The following is a 19,795-nucleotide window of genomic DNA, read 5'->3' as shown; positions in this document are numbered from 1 at the left end:
TCTCCACCAAGACGCGGCAAGAAATGCGGCTGGCCGGGAAGGACTACAAGCCCCAGAGGCACCCCGCGAGGAGCATGCGCAGCAGCGCGCTCCCCTCGCGGAGCAGCTGGGACTGCAAATGGCACGTTGCTCGTATGGGGGTCAGTGGAGGGGAGGAGAGAAGTGAGCCTAGAGCGACCTCCCGCTGCTTCGCGCCTGTGGTGGGATGTTGCTCTCTTCGAAAGGTAGCGAATTATTTTTATTAGTATTATTCCGGGGCGGGGGGAGGACGTATGAGGGAGAGGAGTTGCTGCAGCTTCTTATTTCTCTTCTTCCCGCGTTTTGTGGCGTCTTGTGGGCCCAGTTTGGTGCGCGGGCTCCTCGTTCCTCTTATTTCTTCGGAAGTCCTGCTGGTTTTTCCAGAGGAGGCAACTCCCCTCCTCACACTCTCTCTCCATGAAGGGAAAGCTGCAGGGATCGGGGCGGCCGGCGTTGTTCGGCTAGCTGAGAGAAAGCTGCGTCTCCCAGGTCGCCACACCCACCAGGTGCAAGGCTAAATCCCGCTCGGTATCGACCGAGGCAATGGCTAATACCTCAGTGGCTTCGCTCAATGGTCGGGCAACGACCGCAGCCCTTAAGACTGTGGGTGAAAGGTCGCCGCGTTTGGATTGCCGGCGGGCGGGGGGGGGGGCAGTAAGGAGTGTATAAAATCACGCAGGGCGGAGAGAAAGTAAGGAAGGGACAGGTTTTTCCTTCCCCTCAGGGGTGCCAACTTGAATAAAATACAGTGATACCTCGGGTTAAGTACTTAATTCGTTCCGGAGGTCCGTTCTTAACATGAAAGTGTTCTTAACCTGAAGCACCACTTTAGCTAATGGGGCTTCCTGCTGCCACCGCTTCTTATCCTGAAGCAAAGTTCTTAACCTGAAGCACTATTTCTGGGTAGTGTGTAACCTGAAGCGTATGTAACCTGAAGCGTATGTAACCTGAAGCGTATGTAACCTGAGGTACCACTGTACTGCGGGGGGGGGGTAGGTAAGCCCCACCCGGCATAATCAATCACAAAACGTGGTGCACGCTCACTATTTGAACGGCAATGCCCCATCAACTTTGCAGGGCGGCCCCCTCAAACATTTTAATGGAGGGGGGGTGCCATAGGGATTTCGGGCCCTAGGAGTTGGCTCCTATGCTTCCCCTCATAATACAGGGACCCAGGTTCATTGAATGAAGCTGGGGGTTGAGAGGTTCAGGCCGGGCGCAAGAAAGGGCTTCCTCACTGAGCGCATAGTTAAAATGTAGACTTTGGCGCCACAAAGGTGTGACGGGGACCCCCAGCTGAAATTAACTGAAAGAAATGTTTCGTGTCCAATTTGTGGGGTGGGTTTGGTTTTTTGTTGTTGTTTTTAAAGGCCGGTGGTCATGATGGCTGCACGTTTCCTCCAAATGGGGTCAGAAGCTCCAGGCCACTGAACACACCACATTATGCAGCCTATGAAAGTGTTTGTGGTATGCCTCTTCAGTGATAAAACAAAAAAAGTCATCGTGAAGCAAAGGAGCTTTTGAATTTATCAGAACTCTTTTTTCAGGCTGTATGTTAAACAAAACAACAACAAAAAGGCCCGAAGAAGACCAAGGAGATAATGTCAGACACTCTAGGAAGCAAATGGCACTAAATGACAGGCTTCCAAACAAATGTTCATAGATTCAGACTAATGGAATCCCATCCACCCCCTAGCTCTCATAGCTCTGCTGTATATGTCATTTAGCAGTTTGTTTTCTTTTGCATACTGTTGTGATCACTTCAAAAATGAGTGTTGCATTTCTAGTGAATTGTTTAAAATGCTTGTGGTAGCTTTTCAGGGGGTTTTATGTAGACTGGAAAATAATTAGGCCTTATTAACCTAGTATACAGTACTTGTCAGCCTGTGGCTCTGCCATCTGATATCACCCGAAGATTGACCTTGAGTGTGTAGAAGTAACAAAAGTAACACAGCTGCAGAGGTAGGCTTGTGACTGTCAATCAAAACAATTATTCTTCAGTAAAACAGCGTAGTACTCAATTCACCAAACACCTCTTCGTCTATCTGGTGTGTAGAATAAGTAAGTGAAATCAGAGGGGGAAATTTTCCTAGAGTCCAGCTCTTCCCAACCAGGTTTACAAGTGGTCATTCTCATGTCCCTGTGCATACCTTTTTCTTTAGCAAGCGAGAGACCTGACATGAATTAATGTACTGTATTATGGATTATTATGGACCATCTGAAACCTCAAATGCTGAATATTTCTATATCTGTGCTCAGTGAAGTAGGTGTATGGAATTAATCCATGTTTGCCTTGAAGTTTATGAAATTTCAAGGCAGCCTTGAGCACCAACTTCATTCTGGAAGTCTGGGAAGCTTCAACACTGCTTCTGAGATCTAGTTGGCTAGGAAGCCTTGTATGGGTGAGCTATATCCAGCCTATCCCCAAATCAATTTTATAAATACTGTGTACCCTTCAATAAATGCTGTTAGCATTTTTTCTACAGTTTAGGTATTGGATGCCTTCAATAGGGTAAGCTGTCTGTGTAGATCACCATCCCATCTCCAGCCTGTCCGTTAATGGTTAGCTGGTTGCTATACTATGTCAAATAATCAGCTGGAACAAAGTGGGATAGCTCTGGCCTGGAGGCTTTTCCTAACTAGGTATCTCTAGTCAAAGGTAATGGTACCATCATATGCCAGATGAAAAATTTGTTCTACTGATCCTTGCTTCCTTGAAATATGTCCTCACTTTTATGTAGGTTTTACTCTAGCTGGAAGCTGAAGAATCCTTACACCGAATCGGTGGTCTGGTCCAGCGGCTTTGGCCTTTGAAGCATCAGAAGTACAATGACTTGATCAGGAGCCTAATCAAACAAGTGATAAACTTTTAAGGATAAAGGCATTGTCCCTGTGATAGACTTTCTGTTTTTAAGAGTATTGGGAAAAGGTAAGCAATTCCTTTTTCTGTGTGTGAATAACCTAGCAATATGGTATTGGGACTGAAATTTTTTTGGCTAAGAAGTGACCAGATATTTTGAGATGTTATTCTAGAAAGTTGTTGTTGTTGTTTAGTCGTGTCCGACTCCTCATGACCCCATGGACCAGAGCACGCCAGGCACTCCTGTCTTCCACTGACTCCTGCAGTTTGGTCAGACTCACGTTTGTAGCTTCAAGAACACTGTCCAACCATCTCGTCCTCTGTCGTCCCTTTCTCCTTGTGCCCTCCATCTTTCCCAACATCAGGGTCTTTTCCAGGGAGTCTTCTCTTCTCATGAGGTGGCCAAAGTATTGGAGCCTCAGCTTCACGATCTGTCCTTCCAGTGAGCACTCAGGGCTGATTTCCTTAAGAATGGAAAGGTTTGATCTTCTTGCAGTCCATGGGACTCTTAAGAGTCTCCTCCAGCACCATAATTCAAAAACATCAATTCTTTGGCGATCAGCCTTCTTTATGGTCCAGCTCTCACTTCCATACATCATAACTTTAACTATACGGACCTTTGTTGGCAAGGTGATGTCTCTGCTTTTTAAGATGCTGTCTAGGTTGTCATTGCTTTTCTCCCAAGAAGCAGGTGTCTTTTAATTTCGTGACTGTTGTCACCATCTGCAATGATCATGGAGCCCAAGAAAGTAAAATCTCTCACTGCCTCCATTTCTTCCCCTTCTATTTGCCAGGAGGTGATGGGCCCAGTGGCCATGATCTTCGTTTTTTTGGTGTTGAGCTTCAGACCATATTTTGCGCTCTCCTCTTTCACCCTCATTAAAGGGTTCTTTAATTCCTCCTCACTTTCTGCCATCAAGGTTGTGTCATCTTCATATCTGAGGTTGATATTTTTTCCGGCAATCTTAATTCCAGCTTGGGATTCATCCAGCCCAGCCTTTTGCATGATGAATTCTGCATATAAGTTAAATAAGCAGGGAGACAACATACAGCCTTGTCGTACTCCTTTCCCAATTTTGAACCAATCAGTTGTTCCATATCCAGTTCTAACTGTAGCTTCTTGTCCCACATAGAGATTTCTCAGGAGACAGATGAGGTGATCAGGCACTCCCACTTCTTTAAGAACTTGCCATAGTTTGCTGTGGTCGACACAGTCAAAGGCTTTTGCATAGTCAATGAAGCAGAAGTAGATGTCTTTCTGGAACTCTCTAGCTTTCTCCATAATCCAGCGCATGTTTGCAATTTGGTCACTGGTTCCTCTGCCCCTTTGAAATCCAGCTTGCACTTCTGGGAGTTCTCGGTCCACATACTGCTTAAGCAGTATACTGCATAACCTTGCTAGCATATGAAATGAGTGCAATTGTGTGGTAGTTGGAGCATTCTTTGGCACTGCCCTTCTTTGGAATTGGGATGTAGACTGATCTTCTCCAATCCTCTGGCCACTGCTGAGTTTTCCAAATTTGCTGGCAATATTGAGTGTAGCACCTTAACAGCATCATCTTTTAAAATTTTAAATAGTTCAGCTGGAATATCATCACTTCCACTGGCCTTGTTATTAGCAGTGCTTTCTAAGGCCCATTTGACTTCACTCTCCAGGATGTCTGGCTCAAGGTCAGCAACCACACTACCTGGGGTGTAAGACATCCATATCTTTCTGGTATAATTCCTCTGTGTATTCTTGCCACCTCTTCTTAATGTCTTCTGCTTCTGTCAGGTCCTTACCACTTTTGTCCTTTATTATGGTAATCTTTGAACGAAATGTTCCTTTCATATCTCAAATTTTATTGAACAGATCTCTGGTTTTTCCCATTCTATTGTTCTCCTCTATTTCTTTGCATTGCTCGTTTAAGAAGGCCTTCTTGTCTCTCCTTGCTATTTTTTGGAAATCTGCATTCAATTTCCTGTATCTTTCACTATCTCCCTCACATTTTGCTTGCCTTCTCCCTCCCGCTATTTGTAAGGCCTCGTTGGACAGCCACTTTGCTTTCTTGCATTTCCTTTTCATTGGGATGGTTTTCGTTGCTGCCTCCTGTATAATGTTATGAGCCTCCATCCATAGTTCCTCAGGCACTCTGTCCACCAAATCTAAATCCTTAAACCTGTTCCTCACTTCCACTGTGTATTCATAAAGGATTTGATTTCGATTGTATCTTACTGGTCCAGTGGTTTTTCCTGCTTTCTTCAGTTTAAGCTTGAATTTTGCTATAAGAAGCTGATGATCTGAGCCACAGTCAGCTCCAGGTCTTGTTTTTGCTGACTGTATAGAGCTTCTCCATCTTTGGCTGCAGAGAATATAATCAAATCTGATTTCTATGCTGCCCATCTGGTGATGTCCATGTGTAGAGTCGTCTCTTGTGTTGTTGGAAAAGAGTGTTTGTGATGACCAGCTTGTTCTCTTGACAGAACTCTATCAGCCTTTGCCCTGCTTCATTTTGAATTCCAAGGCCAAACTTGCCAGTTGTTCCTTTTATCTCTTGATTCCCTACTTTAGCATTCCAATCCCCTATAATGAGAAGACCATCCTTCTTTGGTGTCATTTCTATAAGGTGTTGTAAGTCTTCATAGAATTGGTCAATTTCAGTTTCTTCAGCACCAGTAGTTGGTGCATAAACTTGGATTACTGTGATGTTAAAAGGTCTGCCTTGGATTCGTATCAAGATCATTCTATCATTTTTGAGATTGCATCCCAGTACAGCTTTCACCCCTCTTTTGTTGACTATCAAGGCCACTCCATTTCTTTTACGGGATTCTTGTCCACAGTAGTAGATATGATGGTCATCTGAACTGAATTCGTCCATTCCCATCCATTTTAGTTCACTGATGTCCAGGATGTCAATATTTATTCTTGCCATCTCATTTTTGACCACATCCAACTTACCAAGGTTCATGGTTCTTACATTCCAGGTTCCTATGCAATATTTTTCTTTACAGCATTGGACTTTCCTTTCACTTCGAGGCATATCCACAACTGAGTGACCTTTCGGCTTTGGCCCAGCCGCTTCATCAGCTCTGAATCTACTTGTACTTGTCCTCTGCTCTTCCTCAGTAGCATGTTGGACGCCTTCTGACCTGAGGGGCTCATCTTCTGGCGTCATAACTTGTATATGCCTGTTGTCTTTGTCCATGGAGTTTTTCTTGGCAGGGATACTGGAGTGACTTGCCAGTTCCTGCTCCAGGTGGATCACGTTTGGTCAAAACTCTCCACTATGACTTGTCCATCTTTGGTGGCCCTGCACGGCATAGCTCATAGCTTCTCTGAGTTATTCAAGCCCCTTCGCCACGGCAAGGCAGTGATCCATGAAGGGGTTCTAGAAAGTGGTTGCTACTAATTCAGTAGTAAACTAAGGATTTAATCACAATATTTATAGATAACGTGAATTCCCTATGGAACTTGTATTCATAATATGACTCAAAAATCTGCAGAACAAATTAAGTTAGTTTTGAGAGAAGTTATTAATCTGTTCCAACTCTTACTTGAGATGAAAGTTTACTCAGTTTTGATTTAGCATAAATTGATACCTGACCACTAGTGGCATTATTGTATACACATACAGCACTAATAAAATCATAGTTGGAATGAATCATATTCTAATTCAATTCATGCTCAGTACAGGACCTGCAATGCAGGATGCAACTACTACAGCATCTCTGGCAGATGGCTGAAATACATTCAGCTAAGGAGAGCCGCTCTTAAATTTAGCCAGTACATTAGCTCTTAGGCCTAATTTGTGTTTGTGTCACATTGTGAAACAGACAGCTCCAGCAAGTGAGTAAGAGAGCACTTTATATTTAGCTTGGTTGTATAGGGAATAGGAAGTAAAAGAAAATTAAGGCAACTTAGCTACAGTGAATGGTATGAAAGTAACCAACATTTTTAAAATATGCTTAGAAAATGTGTGGGATGAGGATCTAAAATTTCTTTTTATTGGAATTGCTTTGCTGTTTGATCAATAGATATTCTAAGAGATATTTTTAGGAGCAGGGAATAAAGGGTAACAAAGGTTTACTGGTCAATTACAGTAAGTTTGCCACACTAGTTGTAATCTAAGGAAGGTGCAGTAGAGGGCAGACCGTAACTTCAAATCAATCTATCTAATTCCTCATCTGAGACAACATTACTAAAGCGCTGATCTTCAACCCCAATAAAATAATTAATAGAAACAAATACTTGGCCTTTTGTGACTCTTGCATGCATGTATACATACATATATAAGTCACAGCTGAAAACTAAAAGACCTTCCAGAACTGTGTCTCATGTAGTTGGAGAAATTATTGTGAAAGCCATGGTATATGCATAGAAAAGTTTAGGCATATATTCTGGGATCTTTAGCTCTTAAAATGTTCAAGATTTAGTAGGCAGTTGCTGCTTTTATGATTATCAAAAGTGTGTTCCTCTGAACCAAAGCCATGTCACATTACATGTTTGTACATTTATGTTACATGCATGCACACACATGAAATCATCAAGAAGTATGAACATTGTGAACCCAGAAAAGAATGGCACCACTAGGTTAGCTGCATGTTAGTGAAATCAAGTCTGATTAAAAAGGCAGGCAGTTAAAGTTGACCTGGAAAATTGGATTTCTGGAGCAGCCATATTCTTGACGATTAAATGAGTGGGTTGTGAAGATAGAGTGGCCTTGGACCACACTTGCAAATTAGTCACTTGCTTGTGGTAAACTAAAAGTGCATTCAGGCAACTGGGTGTCTAGAATGGAAAATTCTGTCAACAACTTAGGACTCAGTTGTTTTCTAAAATCTCAGTTCAGTTTTTAAGTGCTTTACATTACAGAATGAGTGACAACCTAATTTCCAGCTATGTTTCCTTGCCATAAACCCATGCACCATCTCAGCAGTAGCAAGCACCCCCTGTCTTTCCACCCACAGCCCTGCCTGTGGTAGTTTTTTCATACCCCATTCTAGTTATTTCATTCTCCATGCTCTAGGAGAGAAGGAGAATTTACTTTGACTTTTGCAAAAAGCACTGCAGTATCTCAATTCTGCTTCATACAGAAACCCTATATAGCACAGTTCAAAACTGCATTCAAAAAACGATGGTGAAGTCTTTGCTTGTTTTATTCCTTTTTTATTTACAGATGCGGGGTTCATTACGTCACAAATTCTTGCTCCATGACAAGTTCCCCAGGCTTATAGCTTGTTAAATGAAGTTCAAATTCCGCTTGTGAAGAAGTTTCGAAACAAAGCCTGGGGAACTTGTCGTGGAGCAAGGGGAAGTTGTGAAGTAACGCACCCCACACCCGCAAATAAACAAGGAATCAAGCGAGCAAAGACTTCATGGTTTTTTGAATGCAGTTTTGAATTGTGTTCTATAATACTTCATTTACCCCCCCTCCCTTTTGTATAATTTCAAACAAAAACCCAACGGGAAAGGAACAACTCTTGTCTTTTTCCTCTGTGGAGGAAAGAAGCAGTAGATGTTTCTCTTCCTGTTTAGTTTTAGCATGAGATGGTTCCCCAAAAATCTTCCTACAGGCAATGTCCTTCCTATACTCTGTAGAGGGAAAGAGAGGTGGTTTCTATCCTGCAAGTTGAGCTTTTTACAGAAAACTCCTGCAATGTCTATCTACAGCTTCTTGTAAAAACCCAACAGGGAGAGAACCAAGGGGACAAAGGTGTAGTTTCTTTCCTTTTCTGACAGGTTTTTGCAGGAGCCAGCAGCAAACCATTGCTTTTGATTTCTGCAAAAGCCCTACTCTCAGGAGAGCAACAACCTTCCTTTCACCCACCCACCCAATTGGAAGGGAGGAATAGTTGGACTGTTGTAGAATGTTAGCATTACAAAGTGCTGTTTGTACCTTTTTCAGAAACACATGGTGGCAATGGGCTTCGCTTGTAAACACAGCCAAAATTTGCAGGCTGATGAATAATTGTACTAATATTAATTATCCTCTTTTGAGCAAAGTTTTTACCATTGTGGTATAACAATGTAACAGTTGATTTCAGTGTATTACAGCAGCCTACAATGTATTTGTTATTAATTTTAACAGTTTTCCTTTCAACGTTTCTTAGGAGCTGTATATAACAGTATCTTCAATATGCTGTTGCCATCAACCAAAATGCATAAACCATTTCAGCTGGTGTACAGGACATATTGGATGCCTTATCGCAGCTGTATCTTTCCATTCTTAAAAGGAAAAGCCTCCTTGCTTAATACTAGACAGAAAATGGTTTCCTTGGCGTTGAGCTCCCAGCACCAGTGTCTACATGCATCTGCTGCTGTTTGGGTTTCCAAAGAAAGGCAATTCTTGGGCATGGCATCATCCCAACTAGAAGACCATCGCAATAAAGAACTGGAAAGAGAAATTCATACCAAACCATCTGGTAACTTAGCCCAGAAAGACTCTGTAGAACCAAATTCTGTAGAGCTTGATCCCTTACAAGACAAATCTATTAGTCTCGTGCAGAGATTCAAGAGAACTTTTAAACAGTATGGCAAAGTTATGATTCCAGTGCATCTTTTGACTTCCAGCATATGGTTTGGAATTTTTTACTATGCAGCTTTAAAGTAAGTGATGAACTCATAATCACTATATTTATTAGTCTTAAGCAAATCTTTACAGTAATGCGCCCAATCACTTATGCAGTGTATGAGATATATATACACACACACAAATATGCACACACAACCTTCCATTACAGATATTATTAAAACCCCAAGTTCTAAAAGCATATGTAGAATGTAATGGTCTATTCCAGTAATATTCCATCCAATTTCTTAATTTTTATCATGCATTTTGTTATGGTGGTCACCCAACTTGGATTAGGCTGCAACTCAGGTATGTGTCCCATATCACCAGTTGAGGACAAGATATTCTGTTGCACATAACATTCCAATATTTTAAAGAGTATGTATGTGTAAATCACTAATGCTTGTACTTCAGGTGCACAATTTTCCTTCCAAAATGATGGGACTATCTGGGAAAGTACTCTAGAAGTTTTCTCTGTGTCATATTTTTGAAGTCTTTTTCTTTTTCTACATTTTCTATTCATTGTGAAGTCATGTACATTGCCGCTCTTGTTCTCTGGTACCTGGTTATAGAGCTCTGTACCTTGCACTTTGATTTCAGTATCAGAGATGAACTGAGCTTATAGACTTATATACAGAAGTCCACTCCTGGGTGCTTTCTTCATTTCAACAGCATAATTTAGGCTACAGAAGTCATTTTGATATTGCTATTGTTAAACAACTAAGTCTAAAACCCTTGAATATTCTATTGAAAATCAACCAGAAATCTGACAGTTGATCTTGATCTTCTGGTTTAAAGTATTACAACTGGGAATATCTTCTGAATGATCTCTCTTGACATTTTCCTCTTCATTGGCCATTAATGCTTGAATCTGCACTTTATACTGGTGCAATAAAAGTGTGATTGATTGCAATACAGTAAGCCCTCAACTTATACAGGAGTTACTTTCCGGGCATTGCACCTGAAGCCAAAATTGGTTACAGTCAAAACCCATTGAGTGCAATAGTGGGTGAGATTGCCCCCAACATGTCTGCCCCCTTTTATTTTTTAATGTTCAAGTGCATAAAGCTGAATGAGTGTTCAGTTAAATGTGCATAGGTTGCAAGTGTACTGTATTTATTGTTAAATATAAAAATCTTTTATTCTGCAGTCTTGTCAGAATAAATGTTTATAAGGTTGTTAGTACTTTATTCATTTTAATCTCTTTCTTTCACAGAGGAATAAATGTTGTTCCTTTCCTCGAATTCATAGGGTTGCCTGAAAGCATTGTAAATATTCTAAAGCATTCTCAGAGTGGTAACGCGTTAACTGCCTATGCAATGTATAAGGTAAGTACTTGCAAAGATTTCTTAATTTCATCTGCAACCTTGTCCATAAAAATATTGATCATGTAATCGTATAATGAAGGGGCTACAGCCCACTGATTAACCCTGCAGTCTGTTATGACCAAGGCTGTGAACTTCTGAAATAAAGGTCACAGCTGTGAATAAATTTATCAAAGTAGACCTTGCCACAAGAGCTCAGGGTAGGTAACAATCCTGTGGTTATGAAGAAGACAGATTCCAAGTCAACATTTTGGCAAAGGAAGGGAACAATTGGAAATACTATTTACAGGGCATCATGAGAGATTTAAATGTGGACATAAAGCATTTTAAGAGTTGTACGTATGAAATAAGTGGGTATTTTTAACAGTTTTCTGTAAACTGTACGTAATGTAGCTGAAGAACACCTTACTTTACCTGCCTGCCATTCTTTATTTTCTCTCTAAGTCCATCCTCTCTAGCAAAACGTGGTGTAAAATTTGACTCTTCACCATTGTCAAACACTTGTGTCACAGTAAGGAACGAAAGACCTCTCAGTTGTTGACGCATGTGGGTTTAGGCAATTATGGGATATTCTCTGCTTTGCTGTGTTGCTCCAGGAACCTTATTTACACTAACTTGTAATTCCAGACTTGCAAAAAGGCCAGTCATTTTGTTGTCCTTTAAGCTGCTAGCTATTTCCCCACTCTTGGCTGTGCTTTTTCATTTCTTATCACCTTGTTATAATGAAGAAAGCCTGTTGAACAGCAAAGTTGCTTGGCTGATTTTACATGTGCTTATTTATCTCTGTGTGTCGCTGCATGAAAGTGCTTTCATTTATCATCAGTGCAGCCAGGGGTGAGGAACTTCCAGATGCTCAACTCTCTAAGTTGCATCTTTCCTGACCATTGGCCATGTTGGTTTGGGCTGATGGGAGTTGTAGTAGTTCTGGAGGGCCACATATTTTCCTTTCTGAGAAAGGTCATGCATGTTCTTCCTCTCCTCAGAATTAGAACCTGTAAGTTCTGGAGGCAATAGAAGATCAGTCCTTCCATTAGTGTGTCACCATGGAAATATAACACAGCACTAATGGTGTTGGTTTGTCCTTTTTGCATTTATTTGTAAGACCAGTTGAATGCATTAAAAGGAGTGCTTGTGAACCAATGAGACACTAGCTTAAACCATGATACTGGTGAACTTTTGAGTGGCAAGGCACTTCCTCCATTTCCCATATGTGAAATGGGAATAATAATGCCATACCTCGGCAGATTTGTTCTGAGAATGAACAAGATGAAAGTGCTAGATACAGTGGTGCCTCACAAGACGAAATTAATTCTTTCTGCGAGTTTTTTCGTCTTGCGAATTTTTCGTCTTGCAAAGCACGGTTTCAAAATAAGTTTTGGAAAAGCTTCAGAAATCACCAAAGTCAACAAAAACCTCAAAAAAGGCTACCACACTGCATGCAACTGCACCTCTTCAAGCAATGCACCCTGGGTATTAACGATTTTAAGAAAAAGGAAACAAACTTTGCAAGACGTTTTCGTCTTGCAAAGCAAGCCCATAGGGAAATTCGTCTTGCGAAGCAACTCAAAAAACCAAAAACCCTTTCGTCTTGCGAGTTTTTCGTCTTGCGAGGCATTCGTCTTGCGAGGTACCACTGTACATGGTATCAATATTAAGTAGGGAGTTGTTCTCCCACCGATTCACATGTCTTAGATATTTCTCTTGTCTGTTCAATGAGAGTCTGACTTGTGTTCTCAGTTGCTAAGGAGACTATAATTGATTAGATTTTTTTCTTTTCTTTCTATTGGAAGCCCTACTGCTATTAAAATGAATATGACCAAGTCCAGTAAGAATGAGATCTAAAAATCCCACTACTTCTTCCACACCCAAGAGTTTAGGTTTTAATCTATTTTGTTGCTGTTTTTCATGAAGTGATTTTAAGATGCATCTAAGGATACAATACAAAGGGTGAAGATCTAACCCTAGATCTGTTGAAATGAGAGATGTGGCAGATCGCTGGTTTAGCCAGCAGGCTCTGTGCTCAGCCTGGTTATGCCAGCATAAGTCCCCAATCATTAATCCTGGCTTAGTGCCGAGCCCAGACTGACATAAACCTTGGAAAATGGGCAGGGAGGTGAGACCAGGGAGAGTGAACTTAATGCGGGATCCTAACTCTATTCTGTTTTCTCATGTAACCTGGCAACGTGGTGGAATTTATGCTTGTTTCCCCTCTGCTGGTCTTAGGCTGGTTTAACCAGCAGTAGCCTTGCTCCTGAATAGAGTTTGGATCTTGCTTCCCATACGTAGGACTAAGGCAGGAATTGCCAGTTTTTCCAGAATTGAAGAACAATATTGGAAATTATTTTACCTTCTCAAAAAGAATAAATGTGGGATTTTTTTGTCTTTTAGTTTTTGTTCTCTCAATTTGAATTTTAACAACAGCTTTGTTTTGTTGCATGGATACTGAATTGCTTTAATTGCTTTCCTCTCTCAATAGAATTGGCTGTGCTCTGTCTTAATGCTTTTTATTTTTCTTTCACCTGCGTTTCTCACGTCGTGCCACTGGCTAGCCTTTTATTAAGATCTCTGAGCTTTAATTCTACTGCCAGGTGCTAAATATTTTCCAATAAGACACTATCAAGTAAAGTGAGAGCTTTTTCTGATGCAAGAGGCAGAAAGCATTTATAAGTAGATACAAAACTGCCAAACCATCAGCTTTCATTGAAGTAGGAATTAGTATATGTCCTCCCACTTATTTCCTGATGATATGTCATTATGTGGAACTCAAAACTGGGAACAAAGATTTGGGTGGGAGTAAAGAGCGAGCACAGAGGGTACAAGATTAGAAAGGACAATCAAAAGCATATAAAGGTCTTGTTTAGTCCTTACATAGATAACATCATCTTCATGCTGTGAAAATGTATTCTTTGAAAAAGCTTCACACTCCACTGAAGTCACTCTTCAAGATTAAACCTGTACAGTCGTACCTCGGCTCCCGAATGCCTTGGGAATCGAACATTTTGGCTCCCAAACAATCGAAAACCAGAAGTGATTGTTCCGGTTTTGAACATTCTTTTGGAAGCCAAACATCTGGCGGTGCTTCCATGGCTTCATATTGGCTGCAGGAGATTCCTGCAGCCAATCAGAAACCGCACTTTGGAAGGTGAACGTTTCGGAAGTCGAACGGATTTCTGGAACGGATTCTATTCAACTTCCAAGGTATGACTGTATTGCATTGCCACACTATAGCATAGCTAACTTTCAAAGCAAGATTCCATTTTTTCTTAAGCAGGGCTTTGCAACTGTCAACCTTCAGAAACTTTAAGAAAAGCACAGTAATGCAGACAGAACTTAATGAGCTTAGTAACTTTTGTGACATATCTTCTTTATTTTATCAGTCATTTATTGTCCATCATCTCAAGTATATAATACTGGAGAATTCATCCTTTTTCTGTAGAAGGCTGCAGTCATAAGTCCTTCAAGCAGACATACGATTGGACGCTAAATAACTTTGCACAGAACTAGGAAAGTTTATTTCTGCAAATTCTGATGCAAGCTGACCTGTTGAACAATATCTGGCCTGATGTGCAGATGGGAAATTAACCTTTGGATTTTACATGTCTCTAAATATTGTAATATGGTACTCAGCTGAGAAAATATATTTAAATGCATATTTTAGGGTGAAATAGTTTAGGAAATAAGCACACTGAAATAAAAGCATGTTTACATATATATTTTTGATCAGAATAAGTATTTAAATATAAATTTTCGTGCAGGTTTTTAAAGTTGCAGATGTATGCTGAAACAGGACAGGATAGACTTCTCAATGAGCATGTGCAAAATTGAAGAGAGACAGAAATAGACTGATCAATCCCTAAACAACTTCAGTTAGTAACGTCTAGAGGATGTGGCAGAAGGTTAATAAGACCACAATATATGTCTGATTTATTGCCCTCTCCTTAAAATATCTACCATAACAGAGTAATGCAGCATTGTTTCAGTAAGGAATGAAAAGGTACCCTGACCACTGTCTAGCCTTCATATGCTCACGTTATCCTAAAGATACTTCAACCTAATTGTCAGTTTCTTTGATACTGAGTAGCTGCTGCCTTACCATGTAAAGCTTGTCATGACTTGCACACTAATCCTATTTCCTAGTGCTTCACTTCTAAAGGATCAGGTTTAAGGGTCTGGAGGGGGCATGATCTAACTATATTGTTGCTAGCAACCATTGCTAGTTCAGCAGCATCCTCACTGCTGCTGCAGTATTTGTCAGCTCCTGTCAGGCAGCGATACTTACTTATACAAGGGAAGATATAAAAAGACTGCCCCATACCTCGTGTTCATTTAGTCACTGGAAGGTATACTGAAGCTTGGGAAAACTCGCACATATCTTTTCAGATAGTAGGAAACTGGGATGGCAGGGAGAGTTTTCCTGCCAGGGTAAGGATGATGCTTTAGCTTAAGAGGTATGAGTAGTTTTTGTGCTGCTGCAGCTAACAATGATAGACCTGTCAGGAATTTTGCCTGGTAAGAGGAATTTGCCGTTGAAGTTATACATGTATGTGTATTTCCCTCCCTCTTATTGACAAGATTGCAACTCCGGCCAGATACACAGTGACTTTAGGAGGGACATCTATCACTGTAAAGTACCTTCGTAAGCAAGGCTACATGTCCACACCACCTCTAGTCAAGGACTACATTCAGGATCGAATGGAAGAAACAAAAGAGCGACTATCGGGGAAAATGGAGGAAACCAGAGACATGATTAGTGGCAAAATGGAAGAAACAAAAGAGAGGCTGACTGGGAAGATGGAAGAAACAAAAGAGAGGATAACAGAAAAGATACAAGAAACAAAAGATAAGGTTTCATTTATAAAAAAGAAAGAATAGGAAAATTGGCGGCAAAACCAAAGCATTCGTAACTCTCTAGCAAATGTGGAATGTATACACTTGCTGCTTTTTGTTTCTGCTTGTTTTAGATGTTTTGGGCTGATTAGAAAGTGCCAGTGATTTGAAAACTAAAAGAATAACATCTAAGGCTCACACCCAACTTTAGAAAATTATTGCAATATTTTCAAGTGTTATGATTTGGGACTATAGCTAGGTCCCAAAGTGGGGTTCTGTGGTCTGCCGAATTATGACCAACAGTCTTGTCTGGATCTTTGTGGAGAAAGAACAAAGTTATCTACACATCTGATTTGAGCTGACCTCTTTGCCACTGTTAAGTATCTTGGAAGCAATGTATGAGAATGTTTGGGTCATGTACACAAACATATTTTGGAGATGGTGTCAATATTTGTAAATCATTTAATCATAATATTCTTAAAAGATCAGGTAATTATAAAATATATATTACTGCTATATTCTTATAAACAGTTTACTGAATGGTGTATGAGAGAGACTGTAAAATGATACTAAACTTAATTGTATATTTCAAATGTGCAATTGGATTGATTATTCCACGGTTAGACTAAAAATGTCATGCCATCATTAAAAGTTTTGAAAATGGAGAAGATAAACCTACCTCTGCATATGAATAGTCATTTACATTTTCATCTTTGTGTTTAGAGTAAAGACTGATAGATGCTGCTGCCTTTTACATTGAAGAATCCTAGAAAATTTCCACAAAACTTCAGCATTACTATACTGTTGAGTACTATGGAGTAATCTAAAATTTACAGGTGTGATTTTTATGATTCCCATGTTGTTGTCATTTTCTGTGGTAGTCAGTTAAGTTTTACTCAGAGTAGACCCATTGAAATTAATGGCCCTGACTTAGCCTTGTTCATTGGTTTAAGTGGGTCATCTCTGAGTATATCTTCATTGAATGCCATCCAAAGTTACCTGATCTGTCTGAAGCATAACATGGCATTTCAGTTCTCCTATGGTTTTGTTTTTTAAAGCGCTTATAAGCTGGAATATAAAGGAGTACTGCATTGGAGTGGGAGATCCAGAAACTCATGGTGCACCCTTTCAACCTCTTGTGTATGTATACCACTGCTTGTGCTGTGACTGGTGGAAAAAGGAGCCAGTGATAGGAGGATTGCACCCAAAGCAGCAAACATTTTTTGCAATCTGGTTATCTTTAAGCTATATGAAGGAAGATATGTATTTGTCCATCTATTTCTAGACTTGCTTCTTTTATTTCTGTCAAGTTACCAGAAAGCATCTATAGAGTTAACTTCATAAAGGCCCTCTTTCAGGGACAGTGTAAGGGAGATTGATGGCAGTCCAAGAGGCATCTGCAAAGTCCATTGCCAAAATGTGCTCTGACTACCTTTTCATGCTACTGATTTAAGGAATTGTTTTCTTTAATGCTTTCAAGTATAAGAGGGAAGCACTTACCAACAAACCATCTTGTGCAGAGCAATTAAGACTTTTGAGAGTTACACTATTACAGGGTGAGTCCTTTAAAACAACCCCCGTGGATACAATGTACCCATGTTCCACGGGACCTCTTTTAAAAGACTCACCCTGTATAAGAGTTCAAAGACAGTATTGTACAATGATATAAATTGCTCCCCTCTTTATGTGGTCAGTTTTCAATGGTGAGGCTGAACTTACTGCCACTTGTGTATCCCAGACTGAGTTTGTTGAATCCATCTTCCAAGTGCTCACCATGCCTTTTTTCTTCCAAGGTGGTATGTTTCCTTTGGTCCCAATTGTGCAGGATGAGCACCACTCGACACTGCATGTTCATCCTGGCATTACTGTATTAGTTCAACTGAACTATCCAAGATACCCCTGACATGAATTTTTCTCCTTTCTCTCATCACATGGAAGATGAATTGCCTGTGTCATTCTGGCAGCTGGCAATGAGGATTTTCTGTGTACATCAGGAAGAAAAATATGTGATAAAATAGGTAGTTGTATCCACCACCAGTGTAATGCTGTTATAAGCATGCTTTGTGAATGGGACTGGATGCACGAGAGAGAAGACATTGGCAGTTGGCTTATTGTCTTCCCTTTGTCTTTCTTGTATCTTTTAATTGAGTGAAAGGATTCTGTGAGAAAATAGCTATGGATAAAATATTCAAAAAGGTGGAAGTCAGTATAGCATGAACATTTGCCACACCAATTTTAAATTGCTTTAACTGCAGGTGTCAAACTGGGACCTCCCCTGTTGCAGAGATTTGAATCAGCAGCCATTTTCACAAAGTTTCTTAGCATATGTAATAAAGCTGAAAATAACAAAAGCAACATGAAAGCAAGGCACATGGGCAGCATCGGGAGACGCAGGGAACTGTGACCATGGTTGTGCCCCCATATATTTGGGTCAAAAAGAAGCAGCTCTAAAATAAGCAGCCCTAATGTTAGTCTGAATTCAAAGTGGGCACCTGCTTATTAATGAGAAATGGTTTACCTGGCCTTGTACCCTGGTGTGTATTGGTTTGCTTTTTCCTAGGTAGATTTGCGGATCTTGCTAGAGGAAAGCCCCAAAGGTTGATACTTAGAACAGCATACTTCAGAAAGCAGCACTGAGGTCATGAGGTCATCACAACGTGCAAGGACAGCATAGTGAAAAATAAGAGCCATGGCTGGAAGTGAAGTACCACCATGGCCTTAAGCGCAATATATATTTTATGTTTCCACAAAGAGCATGTTGGAGAGTTATGCTGTCAGATGTCAATTGCATGGATGTTAGCTTTCACCCTAGTACAGACCTGGCCACTTTTACCTTTGCATATATAATACACATAAAATAGTACAGGAGGGAAATAGATTTCTAGGCTGCAGTCCTCTATTTCTGAACGACTTTCCCTTCCTTGTCTCTGTACTTTTAAGCCAAGTTTAAAAGAATATATTCTGGTTTAATGTCAGTCTATTTAAAATGAAACAATTCCGTCCTCTTTCTTGAAATAAAATTTGTGTTTTGTTGTAGTGATAACACCTAGGGCTTAAAAATAATATTGGGGTGGGATGGAAGCAGTATCTGCATGCTGCTGCTGTGCTTGATCATTCATTTCAGTGTGACTTTCCCTGGCTCTCTGCGCCAGCCACACTGAAGGAAGATGGCAAAGCCACAATATTTGGTGAAATGTTCTGTTTCATCCACTATCCAATTTATTCCTTGACAAGTTTGCCTTTTTCTTATATCCACTGTAGATGGATCTTGCTGGAATAAATTTTGCAAAGTACCATTATTAAAGTACTCATGGCACATCATGACTGTCTGTGGGTTCTTCTTGTGTCACTAGCTAAGAGGATCTGTAAGTTATAACTCCCTTTCACCATCCTCCAATATGCTTTAAACATTATGCTGATATAGATATAAGTTGTGTGTAGTGTATGTTTTTGAAAAGCAATTACCTTTTAAATGATTTTTTTTCATAACTTTTGTATCCTTACTGTGGAAATAATTGTGCTGAGACTTTTGCTTGGAGTTTGCAGAGATGTTATTCTAATTTTCCCTAAGCGCTAATGATACTCTTCTGAAAAATAAACTTTTGCTTGTGAAATGGTTATAATATTGAATTGCATCACAACCATTCTCCACTTGGTCCCTAATAACTAGTTTGTTGTTACAAATTTTCCTTTGAACTGTTTTCTTTACCACCGTAATTATCTTTGTGACTCCCATCCAAAAGAGAAAACAGACAAATGGAGAAAGCTCCACTGGACCCAAGCCATTTGCTTCAAACACCTTGTGGCCTCATGTATTCTATATGAATTACATAATTCAATATGGGGGGAGGGAACGTGCTTCATAGCAGGAGCGCCAAACATCATGGCTTTTCATTCATTCTTTGGTGAAAGGGTTCTGTTTTAATACTTCAGTTAAGCACAAATCCATAATATTTCCCTCCAAATAACTGGTACTAATTCCAACAAACTTCTCCAGAAAAGTATGGATCAGACTGTGAAATGTTATCTTCTTAGTTGAATCAAAACATTCTGCATAAAACGTAATGTGAAGGCATCTTTAGTGAAATAAATTTCTCAGCTGCTGGTGCCAGCAGTGATTCAACTGAAGAGAGCATTATCAAGACTTGTTTTGTACAAATATAATGAAGTGTTTCCTGGCATATACCAAAGTGATCAATACAAGTTCAACCAGCAGA

The 19,795-nt window shown here is 40.3% G+C and overlaps 1 protein-coding gene across 5 annotated transcripts; it reads left to right on the top strand.

Annotated features, from left to right (window-relative positions):
* Positions 1-107: 107 nt before the first annotated feature.
* Positions 108-19,224, top strand: FAM210A (family with sequence similarity 210 member A). Of its 5 annotated transcripts, XR_008331515.1 has the most exons (7): positions 108-224; positions 2,760-2,947; positions 8,969-9,464; positions 10,643-10,754; positions 15,324-16,414; positions 16,637-16,718; positions 18,840-19,224. XR_008331515.1 is itself a non-coding variant. In XM_053396606.1 (5 exons), the coding sequence occupies exons 3-5, from the start codon at positions 8,995-8,997 to the stop codon at positions 15,621-15,623; spliced, it is 882 nt and encodes a 293-aa protein (XP_053252581.1). In that variant the 5' UTR covers positions 108-224; positions 2,760-2,947; positions 8,969-8,994; the 3' UTR covers positions 15,624-19,224. The 5 variants fall into 5 exon arrangements, 1 of the variants encoding a protein (XP_053252581.1); XR_008331514.1 differs by lacking the exon at positions 16,637-16,718; XR_008331512.1 differs by having other exon boundaries at positions 16,637-19,224.
* The last annotated feature ends 571 nt before the right edge of the window (positions 19,225-19,795 follow it).

This window comes from Podarcis raffonei, chromosome 7, assembly GCF_027172205.1.
Source record: "Podarcis raffonei isolate rPodRaf1 chromosome 7, rPodRaf1.pri, whole genome shotgun sequence".
Classification (NCBI taxonomy): Eukaryota; Metazoa; Chordata; class Lepidosauria; order Squamata; family Lacertidae; genus Podarcis; species Podarcis raffonei.
Note: the sequence above shows the minus strand (reverse complement) of the source record. Positions and strands in the feature narration are given on the sequence as shown.

Coding starts and splice junctions, on each gene's coding strand:
- FAM210A (XM_053396606.1), top strand. CDS start 8,995: ATGCTGTTGCCATCAACCAAAATGCATAAACCATTTCAGCTGGTGTAC. Junction 9,465..10,642: donor TTTTACTATGCAGCTTTAAA/GTAAGTGATGAA, acceptor TTTCTTTCACAG/AGGAATAAATGTTGTTCCTT. Junction 10,755..15,323: donor CTGCCTATGCAATGTATAAG/GTAAGTACTTGC, acceptor CTTATTGACAAG/ATTGCAACTCCGGCCAGATA.